At 46.7% G+C, this 19,140-nt stretch overlaps 1 protein-coding gene across 10 annotated transcripts in view; it reads right to left on the bottom strand.

Moving 5' to 3' along the window:
- MEE32 (dehydroquinate dehydratase, putative / shikimate dehydrogenase) overlaps window positions 1–19,140 on the bottom strand; it is a 76,614-nt gene that overhangs the window by 54,373 nt on the left and 3,101 nt on the right. For 8 of the 10 annotated variants that reach the window (XR_015541659.1, XR_015541660.1, XR_015541661.1 and 5 more), the window contains exons 3-4: window positions 13,753–13,858; window positions 13,266–13,499 (exon numbers count right to left, since the gene is read on the bottom strand). Coding sequence is in view for 7 of the 10 variants with exons in the window: in XM_087380200.1 (XP_087236326.1) it covers window positions 13,266–13,499; window positions 13,753–13,858 (340 nt within the window). In the remaining 3 variants the exon portion in view is untranslated. The remainder of the gene's footprint in view (window positions 1–13,265; window positions 13,500–13,752; window positions 13,859–19,140) is intronic. The other 2 variants (XM_087380206.1, XM_087380207.1) reach the window with 1 other exon arrangement.

Below are 19,140 nucleotides of genomic sequence, written 5' to 3'. Positions count from 1 at the left end.
GGGTTCCCCTGCTGATTTTTCTGATGCAAATCAGAATTTACAGCAACCTCCAGATGCTTCAGTTCCACCACAGGGTGTCTTGCCACCTCCACAGGCAGTGGAACAGGTGGTGCAGCAAGAAATTGCAGACATACGTGCAACAAAAACAGTCCCAAACTGGCTGTTACAGACTCTCAGGGAGCAGGACTCGCAGTGCAGCAAGGCACATGGAAGGTGCTAATTCAGTGGAATCAGCATATGCAGGTACTCTCCTTGATGAGGAGGAGCCTGCCACATTCGAAGAGGCAAAGGATAATGTGCATTGGATGAATGCCATGCACGATGAGTTGCAATCCATTGCAAAAAATCAGACTTGGGATGTTGTAGACTTGCCACAGGGTAAACATGCCATTGGCACACGATGGGTTTTCAAGGTCAAACGGAAGCCAGATGGCTCCATTGACAGATATAAGGCAAGGCTGGTTGCTAAAGGCTATGCTCAGAAAAAGGGCATAGATTATGAGGAGACATTCGCTCCTACATCCCGGATGACCACCATCCAATCAGTTATTGCAATGGCTGCACATTTTGAGTGGAATCTTCATTAGTTGGACATAAAAACAGCCTTCTTAAATGGGGACTTGCTGGAAGAGGTGTATGTCAAACAACCTCCGGGCTTTGAAATTACAGCAAATGCACTTCAAGTATGCAGGCTCAACAAAGCTTTATATGGGCTGAAACAAGCCCCTTGTGCATGGTATGCCAAGATCCATGCCTTTTTGACCAGCAAGGGGCTGCACAATAGTCCTACTGAGAGCACCCTCTACATCAAGATGGATGGGGGGGGAAATTTTAGTCATCCTTCTTTATGTCGATGACTTACTGCTCACAGGGTCCAATGAAGACAAAATTGCAGATTTCAAAGCTGATTTGCAGACCAACTTTGACATGTCAGATTTGGGGCTGCTTCACTTTTATTTGGGGATCCAGTTCTCTCATGAGAGACGTGGCACTGTTATGTCTCAGTCCAAGTATGTTCAAAAACTCTTGGACAGATTTAACATGCATGAGTGTAAGCCCATAGCCACTCCCATGGAGCCGGGGCTGAAACTCACAATGCATGATGCAGGAGAATCAGTTGATGCCACACTTTACAGTCAGGCTGTTGGATGCCTCATATATCTCTGCAACACTAGACCTGATATTCAGTTTGCAGTATCTCACGTGAGCAGGTACATGCACAGCCCAAAAACTATGCATTGGCAGGCAGTTAAGCGCATCTTCCGTTATTTGCAGGGCACAAAGTCTTTTGGCTTGCTATTTCCCAGGGGGGGTGACTTGCAGATGCATGCCTACAATGATTCAGATTGGGCTGGTGATTATGACACTAGGCAGTCCACTAGTGGCAATTGTTTCTTTTTAGGTAAATCTTGCATTTCCTGGCTGAGCAAGAAACAATCTACAGTGGCTACCTCATCATGTGAAGCTGAGTACAGGGCATCTTTCACGGCAACAGTTGAATGTGTCTGGCTGCGACGTCTATTTGCTGATCTTCATTTGTCTTTGGAGGGTCCTTCTCCAATTCTCACTGATAGTCAGAGTGCCATTGCAGTGGCAAAGAATCCAGTGTTTCATGCTCGCACGAAGCACATTGAGGTTCACTATCACTACGTCAGAGAGAAGTTGCATGCAGGAGAGATCAGTATGATCTTTGTGTCCACACATGACAACGTTGCAGATATTTTCACCAAAGCACTACCACGTGAAAAGTTTGAGGCATTTCGCAGTGCCCTAAACTTATATCCGTTTGGTGATTGATCAGCCTTGTACATGACATTGGCACTGCAGGGGGGTGTTAGAATTATAGATATAATTCAGCAGTGACCAATGTAATATAATAAGCTAGTTAGGGGCATTTTTCCCTCTTTAAGAGGTTTTTCCCCCTAACGGCAGTTAGTTCAGTAACTATGGTTAGTGACTAATAAGGTTTTGTCACTAGGACAAAACCTTATCTCTCTCTCTCTTTGAGTTGTACTCTCACACTCTTCTATTGCAACTAAGCTTTCAGCTTCCAAGCTTCCAGCTCTCACTCTCTCTTGCTCTCTCTCACTCACCATCTCCTCACAAGTACAACATAGTCATGTCAATCGTCAACTACATATCAATCTCATCATCATCATCATCACCAACATCATCCAACGCATCAGGATGGACGAGGCAATGGAGGCATGAACACGGCAATACAGTGTTGTTGGCCGCTCACAGGTGCGTCCCTATGACGTCTCCTAGTCATAACTATGCGCCTAACAAGGGCTTCACTAGCCCTTGTCGGCGAGGCTCCACTCTCAACAAGGAGGGGATATCCCCAGGTGTAATCCGCGCATCTACCCTCTGTTTGAGAGAGAGAGAGAGAGAGAGAGAGAGAAAGAGAAAGAAAGAAAGAAATTTTATTAGAGTCTTCGAAAGACCGACGGGTCTATGAGACTGAAAGAAAACCTGATACAAATCACAATTTGGGTGGAGCTACTGAAACCAACAACATCACCCGTGCTCAATCCTAAGTCTGATCATACATAATCAAATACATCTAAATGTAACAATGAAAAGAAAAACACTGGAGCGGAGCGGAATCCTCCGTATGTCATGTCACCATGGATGGTGCATAGCCGATGATGGGACGCTGGCGCCCGTCAAGGGATGCCGTGCGTCTCACTCTCCTGGACGAGGCTGGATGCAAGACCAGAGCCACCGTGACTCCCATGGGACGTATCCTGGGTCTAAACAATGACGGGAGGTCCCCCAAAGTGATCTGTGTGTCCCCTCAATGTCTCGTGTGTCGTGCTGCGGTCGTTGGGTCAGGGTCTCTGTCACGTCTGCAGCTAGAGACTGGACGATCAATGTCACTCGATGAAAAGAACTCTGTCATCCTGCTCTGAGAGGTGTCTGATGATGTGCCAAGCCTCGTCGCCTGAGTAAGTACTCTCTGTGTCGGACCCCCTAGTGAATGAAGGCCGCGAGGCATCTCTGATCTGGGTAGGCGAGGAATCTCGAAAGAAGCCCGGAGCCATCTCTGAAGAGGCAGTGGTAGCGACCTCGGATCTCGTAGTACATTGGGCACCTGAAAATAAAATGCTCGACTCAACCTCCTGACAGCCGCACAATATGCATAAGCGATGCTCCCTAAGAATCCCCTCTGCTCTACCGCTCTCTATGCAGAGGCGGTGTGATGATACCCGAAACTGTCCGATGGAGATCCGTAGTGAGTGAGGCATATGAAGCTCAGTGTACCCCACTGGTGTGATGAATTCCTCCTCCGAAATATGAAGAGAGTAATCTCTGTAGAAACTCAACTTCACTGGAAGCTCCCTCGGCTCCAACCAGGTCCTAAAGGTGTGTAGCTACAGGAGATCCTCTTGAATGACCTCGTTGGTGTGTGGCCCGATCCGGATGGTGGGTGGGAGCACCGGAGGGGCATCTAAACTGTACTAAAAAGGAGGTATCCTATCGATGTGAAACCCTAGTCTCACAAACCATATGTGAGTCCGTGCATACAAGCATCGCTTGTCTCTCTCTGCTGCCAACCTCATGAAAGAATCAAGAGCCAACCATGGCAACCTCTGTCTTCCTAATGTGCAGTCCCCATATGATCTAACTCATTGTAGATATGTGATGGTCTGAAAGGCTGTGGGCTGGTGTGGGACATCATAAAGGTGGTGTGCATACGTGTTCCAAACTCGTGTCGGTGAGGGGTGATGGAGACCTACGCTCAAGGAATCTCCGCCAAAAATCCTTAGAGTTGTTGCTGTACAAGATGTTCAGCAGCTCCTCATTTCGACGAAGAAATGCCTACTTCTTCCGACAAACGAGACGTCGGTACTTATGTACCGTCTCTGGTGTGTTCGGGAGGTGACATCTGGTTTCAAGTCGGAGCTGTCAGCGATAAGCCTTGCACTCCGCATCGTACTAGTTGTTGCAGGATACAGAACCAAGAGGTGGTGGTCCAGTGGACCGTGTGGTGTGGGGAAAGATTTGAAGGGCAGCCTCGTGGAGTGTGCGACTAATCAAGGCAGCACAATCCTCTATGAGTGGTATGTGATCGATGTAGGTTAGGAGTCTGTTTAGGCGTCCAGAGCAGGCCGGAGAGAGGCTGTGATCAAAGTGTATGTCGTGGTAGGTGTCGTGCTTCCTATGTGGTGTGTGTGGTGTGGCTAATTAGGCATGGAGTGGTGATAATGAAGAATAGGTGTGTGATCAACTCTTGGAGGGAGTGGTGCTACGGTGAAGTCGGTGATACATGAAGTGAAGGTAGGGGATCCCATGATGTAATCTACTACACTAGTGCCCCCCCGTGTGGGAAGCAAGTAAAACCACCTGAGGGCCATAGGTCAAGCCCATTGTAGATGATGAGATCATGCATCCTACCCAGATCAAGGAGCGCGTGTCCATATGGTGTAACAGGCCCGTGTCAGTCCGATGAGGTCATGGTCATACCTACTCCATCTAGGTCCATGTCTGGTAGCATGATAGAGTCGTCTCGAAAGTCCAAGAGTGGTGCCTCGTGCATGCTTGTCCTGGCGTTGAAGTCCCCAACAAGGAGAACTTCCCCGCGGCTTGAAAGGTCTAGGATATCCTAACGTAAGGGTGCATATGGCGATGTCTCACCCTCCTCTCGTGCCACTCTGGCGAAGTGGGATGTGTCTGGCGGGAAGTAGCATATTGCTATGAAAAGGTCACGGGTGTCTGTACGTCGGATCCGAATCCACATGAATCGGGAGTGTGCGTCCTTTCTCTCAATGGAGATGGCTCCAACGAGGGAAGACCTGTACAATACTGCGACCCCGCCTGATCCTCGGACGACTCCTGTATCCCTCGTCTCATCCCTAAAGACTGACTCCCATGTGTAGCCACGACTATCGGTAGTGGACGCTCTGGGCTCTGGTGTGTCTCCGTGTAAAAGACTATGTCCCGTCCTGTATAAGACTCCGAGAAGTTCCCTCGGTCTGACCATAAGGTACCATTACAGTTCCAAATAGTGCACGCTAGGGTCTCAAAAATCTGGTCTCATAGGCCCCGTCCCCCTAGGAGGTAGGGTGGGAGCCCGACGGGTGCCAGTCAACAACCTACCATCTCGGACCACGGCCCATTTCCCCTCCTTGCGAGCAACATCCCACTACTGCAGAAGAACTCGTCGCTCCTCAATCTGTAGTGGTGTCAAATCCTCGTCCATGGACAGGGTGGGATGCTCTCGTAGAGCAACTCGGCGTCGGAGTGTCACTCTAGTCGAGCAAGTGAATCTCTGAAGCGAATTACTAGGGGCTGCTCTCGGTTGGGGTCTCTCCCAACACGCCATGCTCCCTCTATGCCATGGTCGGGGACCCCCATGGTGGTCGTCACAAAGGTGATCGCGTCCTCCATGGGCGTCGTAGTGGTGCTAGTGCTGTCTCGCGTGATCCCTCATATCCGGATGTTGAGGGCCTTCGAAGCCCTCTGCTGCTGCTCATGTATGGCCGCTGAAACGGTTGCCTTTGCGGGCTCCCATTTCGCCACGTCCACCCATCTAGTCGTCTCTGCTATAGCCGACTGTATCGTGGCTATCTGTGCCTCCATCTCTGTGGCTGGGGTCCCTCCGTGCGCTGCTCTGAGGGTCTCGAGCTCCTCTCGAAGCTGTGTGATGTCGTGTCTCGAAGCTGTGTGAGAGAGAAAGAAAGAAAGAAAGAAGAAAGAAAGTTTATTAAAGTCTTCGGAAGACTGATGGGTCTATGAGACTGTGAAACCCTGGTACAATCAAGCAGTAAGAGTAGAGCACCAATGCATAATGTAAAAATAATGCAGAATGATAGTTCTAAGTATTAAGTACAACATAGTCATGTCGGTGATCAAACTACAAATCAGTCACATCATCATCATCCTCATCAGGACATCATAGGTGGATGAGGCACTGGAGGCAAGAAATCGGCAATAGTGTTGTCGGCCACTCAAGGGTGCGGTCCAGTGGCATCTCCTGGTGATAGCTCTATGCCTAACAAGGGCTAAAGTAACCCCTGTCGGACGGGCTCCGATCGTGAACATGGAGGCGATATCCCCGAGTGTAATCTGTGCGTCTACCCTCTGTCTGAGCTGTCGAGTCACTAGCTCGGAGTTCCGATCATGTCGAGGTCTCGTGCCGAGGGGGTCCATGAGATCTGGCTGAAAGAACTCCATGATAGAGCTCTGGGAAGGATATCCTCTCGTGGTGCCTAACTACCTCATGAATAAAGCCTACCAAGCATCTATGATCTAATAGGAGAGGAATCACGATAGGGCCCATAACTATCTCTGAAGATACAGTAGAAATGCCCGCGGATCTCATAATAGATGGGACACCTAAATATGAAGTGCTCCTCTATCTCAACCTCCTGCATATCGCATAATGTGCATAAGCGCCTCTCCCTAGGTAGACGCTATGCCCTGCCGCTCTCTATACGAAGTCTATGTGAAGAGACTCAGAACTGCCCAATACCGATCAATGAGTGGGGTAAGTGGATCCGCGTGTACCTTGGTGGATCAATGGAACCCTCATCTGTGATATGTAAGCAGTGATCTCCGTAGAAGCTAAGCTTCACTGGGAGTTCGCTCGGTGCCAACCACGTCCGGAATGTGTGTAGCTGTAAGAGATCCTCACGAATCACTGGTTGACATCGTGTGACATGAGGGGGCAGAAAGGAGCATCCAAACTGTACTGGAAGGGAGGGAGTCTATCTATGTGGAGTCCCAACCTCTCAAACCATCTCTCTGTGTGTGCATACCAGCATCTCTGGTCACCTCCTACTGAGAGTGTCATAGAGAAAGACAATGCCAACCATGGCAGCCTCCTGCGTCCAGAAGGGTAATCCCCATACTCTCTGACTCGGTACAGATATGTGATAACCTAGAATGCAGCATCTAGCTGTAGTGCAGATGACCCAAACTCAACCTGTATGATCTGGTGAGGAACTGATGGCTTACTGCGAATCATCCGTGATAGCATGAGCACCTGTTGTCACTCCACCCGTGCCCACTCCGTATCGGATAGATCTGGCCCCCAACAAGGGCTGCCATACATGCCCGCTGGGCCGACCAACGAGTCAAACAGCAGCCCCTTGGTCTGTAAATGCTGGAAGTGAGAGCGGAAGCACTGCCTCTCTAATCTGGCCAATGATGCGTATCCTCTACCCAAGCGTGCCTGCATCGCGGGTCTCATAGTGAAGATGGGCCCGGAGAAGACAACCCCCAGATATGTATATGATGAAACTATCTCAACATGAGACCCATCAAATGTGAACTGCTCCTGGCGCATGACGGCGGGAGAGAGAAGAAGAAGAAGAAGAAGAAGAATATATTATCGTCCTCTGAAGACCAAAAATCGACCTATTAACGGCCTCGGGGGGCCAAAAATGACCCATGGGACCCATGAGAGAGAGATTATTAAAGTCTTTGGAAGACTGATGGTCTATGAGACTGTGAAAAACCTGATACAATTGGAGCTACTGATCGAGCATCCACACCCATACAAAAAGCAAAAAACTACATGCTACATAGTCAGTCATATCGAAAAAATAGTCATCTACAACATCATTGTCATCAACATCATCATCAAAGTGATAATACAAAGTGAAGTATGCTCCAAGGTCATTGTGGTCCCCCCCTCATCAAGAGTGAGGAAGCGATAGCATGAAATCAGAAATAGAGTGTTTCCGGCTTCATGTGGATGCAATCCTGTGCTGTCTCCTGGTCACAACTCTACGTCTAACAAGGGCGACAGTCACGCTTGTCGGTCGCGCTCCCATTCTAAACATGGAGGGAATATCATGATTCTAGGTCCCGATCATGCCTAGGGCCTATAGGGGGGAGTCTATATGGTCTGGCTGGAAGACCGCCGCTGAGAAGAGTCTACCACGGTACGCTCCTCCTGCCTCTAAGATCGAAGTAGGCGCTCACGATGTCTGACTGCCTTGTGAATGAACGGGGCCAGGCATCAAAAGAGAGAAATCGAGATAATAACCTGGAGCTATCTCTTAATCGACAATAAAATTGCCCTCTAATCTCATAGTAGACTGGGCATCTGAAAATGAAATGTTCCTTCGACGAAACCTCCTATAGGCCACACAAAGTGCATATGTGTCTCTCCTTGGGTAGAGACCCCTGCCCAACAACTTTGCCGCGATCATCATCAAGATTCTTCTTTATGCAGATGACATGGCACTCTTGTCGTCCACACTCAAGAGGCTCTAGCGACACCTAGATGCACTGCAGGCTTTTTGTTTATCCCACGATTTGGAGGTCAACCTTGGCAAGACCAAGGTCATGATCTTTAACACCTCTCAAGCAAACACGCAACGGAAGCAGTTTACTTTTACTTTCGGTGGGTCACCCGTTGAGATCGTATCCTCATACACTTACTTAGGGGTCATCTTCTCCGGCCCGATCTTCATGATGAGACTAGCGATGCATGCCAAACTGAGTAGGGGATACGCCTCACTAGCTCGGCTAGAGAGACAATGCTTCCACTCCCACTTTCAGGACCCTCGGACCAAGGCTCTTCTCTTCGACTCCTTGGTCCGACCAACCGGTATGTATGGCAGCCCTTGTTGGGGACCTGACATGTCGTTGACATGGGTGGAGCGCCTGCAGATCCTCATGCTCTCACGAATGATCGGGGGAAACCATCTTCAGGCCGAGTTTAGTGCTTCTCCACTCCAGCTAGATGAAGCCTTTCAGACCATCACATATCTAAACCGAGTTAGATCATATGGGGATTGCACATCAGGGAGACAGATGTTGCCATATTTGGCTCTTGATTCCTCCATGAGGTTGGCAACAGAGGGAGATGAGCGATGCTGGTATGCACGGACTCACAGATGATTTGTGAGACTAGGGTTTCACATCGACAGGATACCTCCTTTTCAGTACAGTTTAGATGCCCCTCTGGTACTCCCACCCACCACTCCGATCGGGCCACACACCAACCAGGTCATTCAAGAGGATCTCCTGCAGCTACACACCTTCAGGACCTGGTTGGAGCCGAGGGAGCTCCCAGTGAAGCTGAGTTTCTACAGAGATTATTGTCTTCGTATTTCGGAGGAGGGATTCATCACACCACCCGGGTACACTGAGCTTCATATGCCTCACTCACTACGGATCTCCATCAGGCAGTTTCGGGTATAATCACACCACCTCCGCATAGATGCGGCAGAGCAGAGGAAATCCCCAGGGAGCATCGCATATGCATAGTGAGCCACTGTCAGGAGGTTAAGTCGGAGGAGCATTTTATTTTCAAGTGCCCAATGTACTACGAGATCAAAGGTCGCTACCACTATCTCTTCCGAGACGGCTCCGGGCTCCTTTCCAGATTCCTCGCCTACCCAGATCAAAGATGTCTCACGGCATTCATTCACGAGGAGGTCCGACACAGAGAGTACTTACTCAGGCGACGGGACTTGGCCACACCATCAGACACCTCTCAGAGCAGGATCACAGAGTTCTTCCCATCGAGTGACATTGATCGCCCAGTCTCTAGCCGCAGACGTGACAAAGACCCCGAACCGACGACCACAACACGACACACGAGACATCAAGGGGACACAGATCACTCTGGGGGACCTCCCGTCATTGTTTAGACCCGGGATACGCCCCACAGGAGTCACAGTAGCTCTGGTCTTACGTCGAGCCTCTTCCAAGAGATCGAGACGCATGGGACCCCTCGACGGATGCCACCGTCCCATCACCGGCTATGCACCAGCTAGGGCGACATGACATACGGAGGATTCCGCTCCGTTCCAGTCTTTTTTCTTTTCATTGTCATACCCAGATGTATTTGATTATGTATGATCAGATTTAGGATTCAGCACGGGTGATGATGCTCATTTTAGTAGCTCCACCCTTACTGTGATTTGTATCAGGTTTTCTTTCAGTCTCATAGACCCATCAGTCTTCCGAAACTCTAATAAAATTTATTTCTTTCTTTCTCTCCCTATTCCCCTTTTCCTTCTGCACAGCCTTGGCTGCCTACACGCATCTCTGCCCACTTGCGGCAGCTGCCTTCTAATCCCCTTCCTGTGCCCCCACCCTCTGCAGACTGCAGTGCGGCATTCTGGCCCCTTTGCTCCAGCTTGAACCCCCCCAACAGGCTTGCGATACCTCTTTCTTTCTTCCTTTCTTTCTCATGCTGTCCATGGGAATCACCCAAACTCTCATATAGCATACCATCATCAGATTTATTGACTTGCCTCTCAAATCCTGGAGTGTTTGATGCCTCTACCCTAGCCACACATTGATGGAGTTATCAATACAGAGGGTATCTGCTGGCTGGTAAACATGGAAGCATGCCGCTCACTGATATGAAGCCTCCTAGCCTCTGTCATGGATCCCTTGTAAAATCTGCCACTGCCCCACCCATGAGACACTGAGTAGGCATCATTTCCATCCCCATCACTTTGGTGCATAGGAGAAAGCATGGGCTGCTTGCCCATCTCCTGCATTGCAGAGTGCACCACCTCTCCAATCTGTGGATCTGCTGACCCATCTGCTTCAATGCCTCAGCCTCTGATCGTGGGTCATATTTTGCAGCATTGCCAATAAAGCATCCATGAATTTGGAAATTGTGCCATCAAGCGTGTGCATTACAATACTTAAGGGCATTATTGTAGCATTAAGGGCGCTCCCATAGTGCCAGCCATTGGCTCTTGCTGAACAAACCTATATCATCATAAGTGCCATGCATATGCTTATCTAGTTTCGTTTGTGGGTGTGTGCGCGGTGTCATATCACCCTCACAATGGCCAGAGATTGCTCATGGTTGGGATAAGTGCATCACCATTTTCAAACTGATCCTCATGTTGGGGTACAAGCTGCTTGCCCTTGTTGCAGTAATTACAGCTTGGTTCATCTGCTGAGCAAGCTGCAGGGAGATCTGCTCCCCCAATCTTCTAATGTACCAAGCCCACTTGTTGCCTAGTTAGACATAGGACAAGCAAGAACTTATTCATGCTAAGTAGCCTCCATCTTTGCATCTCTGGCGAAGGCTCCTATGAAGATCGCAGTGCACATTTTGGTACCATGGTATATCTGAATGCCAAATCCGCCAATGTATGGCTAGATACCTACAGGATGGACGTAGGACATCTAGGCATTTAGGATAGTTAAGACCCAACTAAGATGTTACCTTAACATGACTAGAGTTGGTTTATGTGTCTAGACCTTAACTAGACCTTAGGCTGGTCCATTTTTATAAATGAAAGCTACAAGATTTGCAGGAAGCGTGAAGGGTGGCATGGCTGGCTAGGCAGATGGCAAACACAAACGGGGAATTGCATTTAATTGCACCCTCTTGAAACAAAACCAGGGATATACTATGTACATATGTACATTCATCTGTGTACGTGAATTTTGTATGTGTGTGTGTGTATATACGTTATCATTAAATCTATTAAACAAGCTATACATATAGCTTTCTATAATCTAGGAGTTCGATGTGTAACATTTGCAGATTCGACTTACATGTTACTTTATATATATTTACATTGTTAGACACTCACACAACAGCTTACGTGATTTAGAGAAAACAAACAAGGAAGTTCAAATATATGATTATGATTGACAGTAAAACATTTAGCCCCCAGCCTCGAGATGTTTCTCAGTGTTTTACGAAACCCTGTTTCATGTAGTCAAAAAGACCATCATGTCACCTCCCCATCTGTTAAGAACCCATATCAGGATAGCATGGGGGAGGTGGACCTGGGTCTGGAGAGACTGACACCTGGGCAGAGTATTGACTGCCATGTGGCAGGAATCAAAGAGAGAAACAAGAGAAGGGGATGCCACATGGGCAGCACATGGCTTGCCATGTGGGCAGCACGCTAGTGAGGTACATGGAGCTGAGCATGGACTGCAGGAGCAAATGGCAGAGCAGAGGGCTACAGCATGGACCCACGAACAGCCACGATGAGCTGGCATGTGAAGAACAGTACGGAGCTGTTATGGGCAGATCAGAGGGCCAAAATAGTACGGAAGCATGGCAGATCTGTACGGATTACAGGCCCCTTCTGTACGGCTGGTTTCAGGGAGATGTACGGAGCTTGGGCAGGTGCCCTAGAGCTGAAACAAACCTAGAGTAGAGGTGAGATAGTCTGGGACAGACTGCGATAGATCTAGTACATGGAGGCACACTGTTTGCAGCAGGTTTGGGGGGGCCTGGACCCTGAATATATAGGAGGGGGCATCTACCCTTGAAGTGAGGGCCAAAGCCCTAGTATTGTGGGCCAGGGGCCCTTGTTATGAGAGCCCTTTTAACGGCGGTTTTGCAGCAGACTGGTCGGCCTGTTTGAGTCGGCCAGAATGATGCTGCTGGTCGGTATTTTGGGCAGGCCTGGTGCCTATATAAGGAGGGCCTCAAGGCCCTCATATCTTATCACTTGCAGCAGCACCTCAGGAAGCAGCAGGAGCAGCAGACCAGCAACCTATGAGCCTATATCCAGGAGGACACAAAGGCTGGAGAGCTGCAGACCTAGCTCAGCAAGGTGCTGGCCACCTAGGCTGATACACAGGCCGTAAGGTGGAGAGGATCATTCAGGACAGAGAGTCCACATAAGCTCGAGGTGGAGCACGCGGGCTCGAGTCTAGAGATATCCGGCAGATAGTAGAAGTACCTTGTGGTAAGATCAAAGGACCACGCTCTGGTGGGACTTTGGATCTATCTCTCTTTTGTTGTGTCCATAGTTTTGAACGGAAATATATTGTTTTGGAAGCTTCTATATCTGGCTGGATTATTGTCTATTAGTGAGTCTGCAAATCTATTTGATGCACATAAGTTAAAGAAGTTTGTGATTCCACTCCCACACACACACACTATGTGAGCTCCTGGGCTATTCTATCAGTCTTCCGCTGTCCGTACCCGCTGTTGGTCGATTTCTAACACATCAGACCATTCAAAGCCATAAAAGAAGAAAAGAATAGATGATAAATCCCACTCATCAAAATCATGGTTAACAAAGCATCTCAGTACACGCAAAAGGGTATTTTAAACTACATGCTTCGTTCTTAATTCTTGTTTGTTTAACATGAAGATGACAACCCAGTGAAGATGTGACAAGGGTATGCACCTGGCTTACTTTTTTAGTATTCTTTATTGCCTGAATCTGACAATTGTTGAAATTGGCAGCAAATCAATCAAGTATTCACTCAATAAGCAGGACAGGACAAAGGCATAAACCACACATAAATAGCATAAGCTCTGAAAACACTAGAGGTGGCCTCTCTGAGAGATATCAGACCTTATTTGGACTTACTTGAGATCTGGACAGAACCTGAAAGACAGTGGCCACATCAGTGATCTTAGTAGCAGTTGTCACAAATTTGACCACATCTGCTCCAGTGGACTGAATCTTTGCCACCAACGAACCAAGATCCTCAGCCGATGGGGTTGTTTGAAAGTTGTGATTAGATACTATGATCTTGCAGTCAGTTGATTTTCGACCATGCAGGCTTGTCAAGAAATTCTCAGCAACCTACAAGCATACATAGACTTTACATTGTTTTCAGTAGGAAGATACAATTATGATATTTAGGTTAACTTAAAATTTACCGTGATTGCCTTAAAAGGGATTAAAAGCTCAAAGTTACACAGCCAAAATTGACAAACAATCTGCTATATGTTAGATGCACCCCGAATACACTGGAAAAATGGCTTTAAAGGCATACTACAATGTAAGCATTGTGTATGCTTAATCTTTAGGAGGGCATATGCGCATGACAGCAAACCTGAAATTCAATATCCACAAAATCAGCTCCAAGATTAACTGCCAACCTAAGAGCATCAAGCCGAGGAGCTTCATCTCCTGTATATTCTCCTCCTTCCCATACTGGCCTACAATGAATGAGCCAATTACAAAGAAAACAAAAGCATGTTTCAGGATTGCAAATTGTGATCCAGAACAAGCAATGATGTGACAGATCCCCCCCCCCAAAAAAAAGAGAAGAAGAAGGTGAGTTTTTTTAACATGGATGCTAGAAATACAAATACGAACCAGATTTCCAACAAAATCTTAAAAACAGATATGTATGCTGATTGTACAAAAATTAAAAGAAAATATATGACTAGTACATGAGGTAGCTATGTTTTGAGGGGCTGTCAACAAAGATATACCTTTGTAAGACTAGAATAAGTCCAATCATACAAATTTAGATTTTTTGTTGTTCTAATGACCAAAAATCTACGCAGAAAATAAAAAGGGAAAATGAAAGAGAAGAAAAAAGAGGTAAACAAAAACTTTTATGAAAAACAAAAGGAAGACACACTTAGCAAGCAAAGCAACACTTATGTCGCCATCAGTGCCCAAGCATAAGCAGCTATCAACAAAGAAACCGATAGTAATTACATCCCCAATTCCTCAGTCTGCTATCCTTCGCGGTCAAAGGAGCGAAAGGGGGTGGGAGGGGTAAGCAGAATGGATGAATTAATAATTTCTGAAAGACCACATAGGCCTACAAGAACCAAAAAGAAACACAGTGCTGCGCAATCCACTCGGAAGAGCCTACTTGATGCTCTTTCGAAAACTAACAGATAGTACAAAGTTATCGGTCATTCCTTTACACAAGCACATATAGCCAGACTCAAGTCTCAATCCTGCTCTATGGAGGAAGGTCCAAAGATTTGATTTCAGAGATGTTAGCAACCAAAAAAGAACGGAATTCTTCCCCAAACTCGTCTCCTCCTTTGGACATGCTTCACAGAGCAGTTAATGAAATTCAAGACCTTAACAGTTGCTTCTTTGGTAATTATCGATGTTGTCCTCAGAGTAACTTGACGTGGTCATCACAAGGCTTCTACACATGGGGAGACCCAATTTATTACAAAGTGTATGACGATGTCATCTCAGGGCCATTGGATTGACACCAAAAGTGACCAACCAGCGATAATGTCTAGACAAGTTCATGTTGGAATGTTATGGTCACCTCCCCACTTGTGAGCCCCCATATGAGGAGGACATGGGGGTGATGAGTTACAGTAAAGGATTGTGACAATCCGAATCCTCCTACCTCCAAAGCAAATCACGAACCCCAATCATCAAAGACCTTGATAGTAAATCCTTGACCAATACCTTTGTAATACAACATAACCACTTTATATTTACTTTTATACACATTACCATTGGTCTCTCTGAGGACTTTTTGTCACTGACCCATCAAAGGTCATGCTGCATTCATATTAAAACGTAAACATTCCTTCCCTATTCAACATCAATGTCCTCAATGATGAAGTCTGTGAATGCTCTCCAAATCCGATAAACGGACTCCCATGCAGCCTCAGGTAGAGGAAGACCATGCCAAGCAATCAGCACCTACATATCTTCCAAAATTTGTTTGACTCTTTCCGTCTGACCATCTGTTTCAGGATGATCCCCACTACTCATTCCCAACTTAGTTGTAAGTGCAACGAATACAACAGTCTGAAATCGACTACTAAATCTAGTATCCCTATTTGATATTATGGGCTTCAATAATCCATGCACACGAAATATGTTACTAAGAAACAAATCCACTAGTTGCGGGGCACTATCGACTCTATTCGAAATGATGTGAGCCATCTTGGTAAGACAGTCAACAAGGATAGAATCATACCCTCCTTGTGTATGTTGCAAATCACAATGACAAATTCCATGGAAATGCTCTCCCATCAACCTGATGATATTTCCAACGGCTATAAAAGTTTAGGTGCCTTCACCTGTTCTACCAAACTTGCCTGACACAAAAAACATCGTGTGACATATTCACGAATATGCTTTTTCATTTTTGGCAAAAAGAAATCACGCTTTACGAGCTCTACAAACACCTAGATGTCCCGCACATGGGCTATCAAGGCAATGATGGATGATCTTATGTGGGAGATCATTCCAATTAGGTACTACTACCTTGCCATTTCTTTTTAGCGAACCATCATCTATGGTATATCTTGCAAATGTATGGCTTCCCTAGATGCCAAGTTGTACTCGTCTATGATCCCGGGTTTCATCACAATATCCTTAGGCCAAAGGCTCTTGACATACTTGTCCACTTTTGAGTTACCCTAGCTTCAATTATTAGAGCGCTCTCTAATAGTGTAAAACTCATATTATGCATAATTCGTGACAATGCATCAGCAACTTTATTTTTCTGTATAAAAATTTCAAATCCTGGCGAATGTTTCAAACATATTTTTTTATTAGGACGTACAAACTTTAGACATCAATGCAGAGTCGATTCCTCAAGATGTCTAAGGGGCTCACTGAGTCAGTAAACCACTATGCCAACAAGTTTATGCAGGTGTCCATCCAGTTGCAATAGGAAGAGCTAGACAAGCTGGGTGAGTTCTCCATGGTTTGCATTCACATCCAATGGTATGTACAAAGTTTCACGCCACACGATTATGAGAGAGCATATGAGCTTGGCCAGAATTTTACGCTCATGAACAAGGGTCAGGACCCAAGGCAGCCCTCGCCAACAAGTACCGAGACTCCACCACGCCACGTGATGATGGAAGGGGAAAAAACTTGTGGAAGGGGGCAAAACATGGGAAGGGGCAGTCTAAGAAGAACTAGACGACAAAAGATAGCAACGGCTATGGTAGTTTCTTGGATTCAGCAGTCCAAGCGACCTCTGCCAAAGAGAACCGTTGTTTCTATTGTCATATGCAGGGGCACAAGAAGCATGACTTCAAGAAGCTTCAGGCAAAAGCAGCCAAATCAAATGGTTCATCAACATTTTCACCTCCCTTGAAGACAACATTTGTGGTCATCGAGGAGATTGAAGATTAGCAGAAGGGGGAGTCTCATATGTTTCCCACAATGTGCCACTTTCACTACCAGATTGGTGGCCAAAAAGTCCTCATCCTTGCAGATTCAGGGATAGTTCCAATGATATCATTTCCAGCAAAGCCACCAAGTAGGACCGATGACCCTCACTCCGACTAATACCTTTGCCTTGAATGGCGCATTCTTGGGACAGCAAATGGAGAGCAACATAGATGTCACTTCAGCCACTCTGAAGATCTCAGGGTGGGTCAACAGCCGGCCACTCAGCGTCGCACCAACACAGGCAGCGAATATCATTTTGGGAGCATGATGGTGGCACCATTTTGAGGTACGATTTGACTACCAGGACAAAGGCTTGGATCTCAAAATCCCAGACCATGGGTCAAAGTTCATTTCTTGGCTTGCAATACTCTTCCTCGACCGGTGATTTCAGCAATACAGTCTACAGATGGCTCGAGAGATTCACCGAGGTGGGAAAGTGTAAGTGGTCTATGTCAACTCGACAGCATCCACTCCAATCACAACCCCGCAGCACGGAGCATTATTACAGCAGTATCACGATATATTCCTCACATTGAGTCTCCCTCTATCCTTACCACCAGGTCAGCCAGAGGACTATCGCATTGATTTCATTCCTGGCTCATCACCCCCAAGCATGCATCCGTACCATCTTTGCAAGAAGATGGAGGAGGAGCTTGAGGCACAGGTGGAGGATCTATTGCGGGGTGGTTTCATAAGGCCTAGTAATTCTCCGTGTGCAGCCCTGATCTCTTTGTCAAGAAGAACATTAACACTGCTACAATTGTGGATTACAGCACACTCAACAAGCTGACAGTGAAGAATCAGTTTCCCATGCCCTGGATGCATTACATTTTGGAACGCCTGAATGCAGCCAAGGTGTTCTCCAAAATTGATCTGAAAAGTGGATACCATCAGATCCGGATTCATTAGCCAGATATTCTGAAGTCAACCTTTCACATAAAAAAGGCACGATATGAGTTCATTCTTATGCCCTTTGGTTTCACGGGGGCACCAGCAGACTTCAATCACATGATGTTGCAGATCTTCCAGCCTCTCATTGGTTAAAATGGTTTTGTCTTTCTTGATGACATTCTCATTTTTTCAATCCCGTACGACATGTTTTGAATGTCTGACAGGTTCTTGAAAGATAATTAATTGTACATCAATGCCAAAAAGAGCAGCTTCTTTTTGGAGGAGGTACACTATTTGGGCCACATCATCTCTCTTACAGGTGTTCGTTGGACCCAGCCAAAGTGAAGGATATCGTGGAGTGGGACGTGCCTACTACAGCCCAGCAGGTCCGCATGTTCATGGGTATTTGTCAAGCATACAGGAAACACATCAAGGACTTGACCAAGGTTATGGTTCCCATCACCAATTTGCTACAGGGTGTAAAGACCAAGAAGCAACCCATTAACTTTAGTCCAGAAGCACTTTCATCCTTCGCTCGTTTAAAGGAAGCGATTACCATAGTCCCATGCCTTGCATGGGCTCAATAGGATCAGGCCTTTGATGTTCAGGCCAACACCAATGACAACGCCATATGAGCAGTCTTCGAGTAGAATGGTCATCCCGTTGCATTTGAGGGACGCAAGCTGATTCCAGCCGGGCCACGTATTCGGTATATAATAAGGAATACAACTCGACTCTTCATCTAATGGTGGTATCCAATGTGTGGTATGCCACGTACCATTGGTGTCTGATAAAAATTCCAAGTTCAATTGTGTCTGATAGAGATTCCAAGCTCAATTGTGTCTGATAGAGATTCCAAGTTCAATAGTCAATCTTGATACAAAGCTTAATTTTTCTAGCAGCTTCCGTCCTCAGTCCAATGGCCAAACTGAAATCTACAACCAGTTGTTTTTCGACATTCTAATGTTATGTTGCAGATTCACAGTCCCGATGGGAGCAGTTTCTACCATCAAGGTATGAGGTCGATTGCATCACAGAATTATACAAGCAGATCATGGAGTCCATAAAAGATCGCATTGTCAAAGCACGGAAGCCTATCAAACACAAGTGTGATGTGTGCTACAAAGAGGGGCGATGGGATTTATCTTCGGATCATGAAGAAGCGGCTTAAGCAGGTTGGTCACATCGAAGCTTTGGTCCATTTCCAATCGTCAAGGTTATTGATTATGTGTCCATGAAATTACAGTTACCTACAACATGGACCATGCATCCAATATTGCATGTCAAGCCATATGTGGGTCCGACACTGATAGTGGTTCTCGATGTGGAGCAGCCTGAGATCGTCGATGAGGCAAAGGTGGTCAAAAACGAATTAAGTTCATTTCATTGCTTCAAAAAGGGTACAAGCAACTATCGGCACTTGTAT

The sequence above is a fragment of the Dipteris shenzhenensis genome, chromosome 10 (assembly GCF_047967505.1).
Source record: "Dipteris shenzhenensis isolate YYH24624 ecotype China chromosome 10, Dip_SZ_1.0, whole genome shotgun sequence".
NCBI lineage: Eukaryota > Viridiplantae > Streptophyta > Polypodiopsida > Gleicheniales > Dipteridaceae > Dipteris > Dipteris shenzhenensis.
Note: the sequence above shows the minus strand (reverse complement) of the source record. Positions and strands in the feature narration are given on the sequence as shown.